Source organism: Fukomys damarensis, unplaced genomic scaffold, assembly GCF_012274545.1.
Source record: "Fukomys damarensis isolate Sample0158 unplaced genomic scaffold, DMR_v1.0_HiC HiC_scaffold_23, whole genome shotgun sequence".
NCBI classification, from domain to species: domain Eukaryota; kingdom Metazoa; phylum Chordata; class Mammalia; order Rodentia; family Bathyergidae; genus Fukomys; species Fukomys damarensis.
In genome coordinates this window covers 29,769,483-29,775,406 of record NW_022900935.1, presented here as the reverse complement: position 1 = coordinate 29,775,406, position 5,924 = coordinate 29,769,483, and the positions used below count along the sequence as shown (strand labels likewise).

General features: G+C 36.5%; 1 protein-coding gene across 1 annotated transcript in view; it reads right to left on the bottom strand.

The window, feature by feature from the left end:
• The window catches only part of CUNH1orf185 (chromosome unknown C1orf185 homolog), a 27,234-nt gene that overhangs the window by 9,037 nt on the left and 12,273 nt on the right, over positions 1-5,924 (bottom strand). Inside the window, exon 3 of the mRNA XM_010610290.2 lies at positions 3,937-4,072. Coding sequence (XP_010608592.1) covers positions 3,937-4,072 — 136 coding nt within the window. The remainder of the gene's footprint in view (positions 1-3,936; positions 4,073-5,924) is intronic.

Here is a 5,924-nt window from a genome sequence, read left to right as displayed (position 1 = left end):
GTAGAGGAAGGGGAGGGGAAAGGAAAAAGGGGAAAAGAAGAAACGTGAAAAAAGGAAAAAATGGAAACAAAGTCTTTGTAAATAAGGAAGGGTGAAGGGGGTGAAAGGAGGGCAGGGGCATGGGGAAAAAATAAGTACCAAGATATATCATGTAAAGGTACAAGATACCAATGATAAATGTAACTGTACTGTTTGCTTTAAATGTACCAATAAATTTAATGGGGAAAAAAACAGTACTAGTAAACCTGTGGGTGTGGTGGTGAATTCCTGTAATCCTAGCACTTGGGAGGCTGATGGCAGGAGAATTCTTTGTTTGAAGCCAGCCTTGGGCTACATAGTGAGTTCAAGGCCAGCCTGAACTATATAGCAAGACACTATCTACACACACACACAAAAAAAAAAAAAAAAGAAGAAGAAGAAGAAGAAGAAATCTAGCAAATGTATATATAAGTGAGAACATAACATATTTGGTAATATTTTATTTCTTATTCTGGGCTATATGTGTAGAAATTCACTTATATGCCTAGGGTTCAAACTACTTAGGAGGCTGATGCAGGAGGATTACTTGAGCCCAGGACTTCAAGGACAACCTGGTTTAAAAATTCACCTATTATTCTTTAAATGGTGTGTGTATCCTTCTGTATGTATGCCATATTTCCTAATAAAAGCTTTTTTAAAAAAATCAAACTCTAATACTTTATTACATTGAGCCACATTTTTGTTCATCTTCCTGCCATACAGAAGTCAATCTAGAGTTAGAGAGAAAGAGTATAATACAGTGGCAGAAATTGAGACAAGAACAAAGGGATAATATAAACGTGCCCTTTTGTGCTGAAACGAGTTGTGGCTGAAGTCAGCACTGCCTTTTTACGGTTTGAATGGGGTTCCTACCACGAGCTATCATGAAGCCTGAATAAAATCCTTTAAAAAGATGGAAATCCTGTCATTTGTGACAACATGGATGACGACATGAAAGACATTATACTAAGTGAAACAAGCCGGGCAGAGAAAAGCACATTCCTCCTGATCTCACTCATGTGCAGTGGCTAAAGATGCTGCACTCACATAAGCAGAGAGCAGTGGTTGCCAGGGGCGCAGTGGTAGGGGAGATCAAAGGATGCGGGTCTGAGGGGAAAAACTCTGTTAGAAAGGAGGGATCAGTTCAAGAAATCTATTGTACCACATGTACAAAATTAGCAATGTATTGAAAACTGCGGAAAGTGGATTTTAAATGTCCTGACCATAAAAAATGACAGGTGGGTTAAACAACACATGTTAATTAGCGCTGCTCAGCCCTCTCCCAGTGTACACATTTCAAAACATCATATGGTACATGGCAAATGTGTACAACTTGTGTTTATCAATCTAAAATGATTTCTAAAAGATCCCTGAGTAATATTTTGTGTCACTTGTACATTGTTTATCCCTCCCACTACAGCATAAACTCCGTAACAGCAGGTACTATTCTTTCACTTCTTCACCACCAAATTTGCAGATGTCTAGAATAGCGCCCAGCATATAAATGCTTATCACATGTTTGCTGAATAAATAATAAAAAATGAGCTAGAATCATACTCGCGACACAGTCACCATTGTCTGTTTGTGTACCCACTATTAAATATGACAACACAACACCATGGCACCAAGCAAAGTGCCTACTGTACAGTGGGTGCCAAATTAATTTTTAAAATACATTTTAAAAAATTGTATTCCATCCTGCCCATGAGCCCCTCTTATTCCATTTTTTCCTTCTACTTTCACTTTTTTGCTCATTCCTTCCTTCCTCTCTCACCCACTCCTTTGTTCTCCTTCCCACTTGAACACTTTCTTCCCATTTTCCAGCATCCCCTATCTATTGCAGTCCTTATTTACAGTTTTGGTTTCTCATACCAGAGAAACAATGTGATACTTAAGCAAGTGTTAAGCATTTATTTCACTTAAGCATATGGTCTCAAAGTCTGTCCATTTAGCTATAAATGGCTGAAGCTCATCTTTCTTTATGGCAGAGTAGTACTCCATTGCATACAAAAACCACATCTTCTTTATCCACTCGTCAGTTGATCAGCATTTGGGCTGTTTCCCAGATTTTGCTACTACAAACTGTGCTGCTATAAACATGGTATTCATCTATCACTGTGGTATGATGCTTTTAATTCTTTTTTTTTTCTTTGTTTGAGACAGGGTCTCACTATGTAGTTGAGACTGACCTAGAACTCACTATGTAGCCCAGGCTGGTCTTGAACTCTCAGCGATCCTCCTGCCTCAGCCTCCCAAGTGTTGGGATTACAGGTGTGCACCACCATGCCCGGCTGATGATTTTAATTCTTTTGGGAAGATACCAAGAAGGGATACAGCTGGGTCATATAGAACCTCTAGGCTGGGGATTTAGCTCAGTGCTTTGGTGGCCTGCCTTACAAGTGCAAGGACCCAAGTTCAGTCCCCAGTACCAAAAAAAAAAAAAAAAAAAAAATAGAACCTCTAGTTTCAGTTTTTTGAGGAATCTCCAAACTGATATCCACAGTAGTTGCACCAGTCTGCACTCCCACCAACAGTGGAGAAGGGTTCCTTTTTCCCCACAGCCTCTTCACATTTATTATTGATTGATTTCTTGATAGCAGCCATTCTTTCTGAGTGAGGCAGAATCTCAACATTGTTTTAATTCGCATTTCATAAATGGCCAGTGATGTTGAATACTTTTTCATATTTTTTTGCCATTTATAATTCTTCATCTGAGAAGAGTCTTTTTATTTCAGATGCCCATTTTTGCATGGGGAGGTCTGATATTTTTTAGTTCTATATATATATTCTAGATAATAGTCCTTTGTTGGAATAGCCGGTAAAAAATTTTTCTCACTCTGTGGGTTGTCTCTTCACTCTGTTGTTGGTTTCTCTTCCTGTGCAAAAGCTTTGTAATAAGATGAGGTCCCAGTTACTGAAATAAAAGGTACTAACTATACACAGGATCCTAATGAGATAATTAATAATGTGAAATAGGAAGTAAAGGGCTAAAGGTGTAGGGAAAGTGGGAAGGGTGGGGGAAAGGTAATAAGGGAGAGGAAAAAAATATGAGAAACTGAAAAAATGGAAATAAAGTGTTTGTAAATGGGGAGGGCAGGAGGGGGTGAAGGGAGGGCAGGGACAAGGGGAAAAAATGAGAATCAAGACCTATTATGTAAAGGTACAGAATCCCAATGATGAATGTAATTGTATTGTATACCTAGATTGTACCAATAAACTCAATAAAAAGAAAAAAAGGTACTAACTAAATGTTTATGAAACAAATGAACAAACACTGAGTTAACTTGAATTCAATCATCAAGATAGTGAAATTCTGACATCCTATCAGTTTGCTATGCATGTTAATGTCTTTGTTTTCCTTAGCTACAGCATAGTATTAAACTTCTACCAGTCTCTGCCTTGTTTCACTTCATCCATATAATACTGTTTTGACATGTATCATATAGCACAAAGTTAATTATGGTCTTCCTTTCTCACATGAATTTCCTGGTCTGTATCTTACTCTCCCCAATGGTGGGACTCAGAATAAAATAAAAGACTGGTCTTTGTCAAACTGAATTGATTTCAATTATTTGTTTTGGTTAGGTAGTCTGGTTATCTGAGTATTGTATCTGTTATCTCCAAATCTTTTTCCTCTGACAGACCCAATAATTTTGCTTTCAGTTTTCCATATTATTATCTTTGTCCCAATATGGAAAATACAGGTTTATGACTAGAGATATGTAAAAGTGAGTGTAGATAGACTATATTTTCATTTATTTTTTCACGTTTCCTAGGTAGTATAAACTCTAACTAGTTTGGATAATTTAAACTTGACTCCATATTATTGTTCCTCAAATTAAAAACACAACAGTGGCTATCTAACCCTTTAAATTTAAAGACTGATTCTAATGACATAGTATAAAATATACACTCTACCTGTAATTGGAACCTTCCAGTATGAAAATTTTGAGAAATGAAAACACTCTGAGAATGGGGTTTAACCTTCATCTTTGATGGTCTTTGCCCGAGTCTCTCATCAGTTGATTTAAATGTAGAATTTTGAAATATTTTTCTGAAAAATATTTTATAAAGAATATTATAAACATGAATTAGATTAAAAGCCAAGTAATCATTTTTCTAATATTTAAACATAAGGATTTAAAAGTCAGAATAATACATTATAGCATGTTTATTTTTAAAAGCATAAATTAATTTGTATACTTTCTCATATATTAGATTTCATTACATCTATTTTATTCATGGAATGTAATTTCCAGTTTGAATATTAACCAGGAGTCATTGATATACTTCCCTGAGGTTGTGGGACAATCGACTGGCTTTAATGTTAAGTGGCCCTTGCATAATATTAACTTTAATAGCAAAGACAATAAAATGAAAGCCATTGATCCCATTTGGTGTATAATAATGTCTCTGGGAAAAAGCAAGAGAAGGAGACTGAAATGAATCTAATAACCTCTAATGGAAAAGGACCTGAGATCTTTACCCTCCATGCAACCACAAAGAAAGAGTTAAAGATAGCGACTCAGGGAAGGGCCAGGAATTTAGCTCAATGGTTCCAGCGCCTTCCTCACAAAGGCAAGGGCCTGAGTTCGATCCTTGGTATCAGAAAGAAAATGAGAAAGAAAGAAAGAAAAAAAAGATAGTGACTCAGGAAGCACATAGCTGATGCTGATGATAGGCAAATAATTAAGTATAAGGGAACGTGGCCTCAGACAAAGCATCATTACAGATTTAATATTTCCAGACAATGTAATATTATTCAGTGCTAAAGAGAAATGAACTATCAGACCATAGAAAGATATGGAAAAAAATTAAATGCATATTATTAAATGAAAGAGGCAAATCTGAAAAAGGCTACGTATTGTATGTTTTTATTTAGATGACATTCTAGAGAAGGAAAAACTATAGACAATGAAAAGAACAGTGGTTGCCAGTGGTTGGGGGAGGGAGGGATGAACAGATGAAGCCCAGAGGATTTTTAGGGCAACGAAAACACACTGTGATGCTATCATGGGAATCCATTTGTGCAACCACAGAATGTACACCATCAGCACTGAGCCTTTTTTCTGTGGTACTGGGGATTGCCCTGGGATATATCTCCAGCGCTTTTAATTAATTAATTTATTTATTTATTTTTGAGACAGGGTTATTTGCCATGTCTTCTTTCAGAAGCACTAGAAACTTTCCAAATTAATCCAAGAGATTATGTTACTTACTGAGATATTAAAAATTAGGATTCACTTATTTACTGAATTTAATTCACTTAATGTGTTTACTGAGAACTTATTATATGCCAGAAATGACGGATATTGTCTAAATAGTGGTGGGGAAAAAAAGCACTAGTGGTAGGAAATATCAAAACATCATCCTCACAGAATTATTACTGTTCTCATGGAGATTTAAAAGTAGTATGAAAGACATATTGATAAAATAATCAATCAGGGCATGGTGGTACATGGCTGTAATCTCAGCACTTGGAAGGCCGAGGCAGGAGGATTGCCATGAATTCAAAGCCAGCCTGGGCTCCATCATGAGTTCAAGGCCAGCCTGAATTACATAGCAAGACCTCAAAAAACAAACAAATAAAAATCACAAGAAAATAAAAAATTGTAACTTTGTAAAGTTCTAGTGCTGTGGGAATATGTATCAAAGGAAATGAACCTGGTAAGAAAGGTCAGGAAAAGCAACAAGTAAATATTTGAAAAAATGTTCCACATCACTGGTCATTCGAGAGATGCAGATGAAAACAACACTGAGATTCCACCTCAACCCACAAAGAATGGCTGCTATCAAGAAATCACACAATAACAAATGTTGGTGGGGTTGTGGGGAGAAAGGAACCCTTCTCCATTGTTGGTGGGAGTGCAGACTGGTGCAACCACTATGGAAATCAATATGGAGAT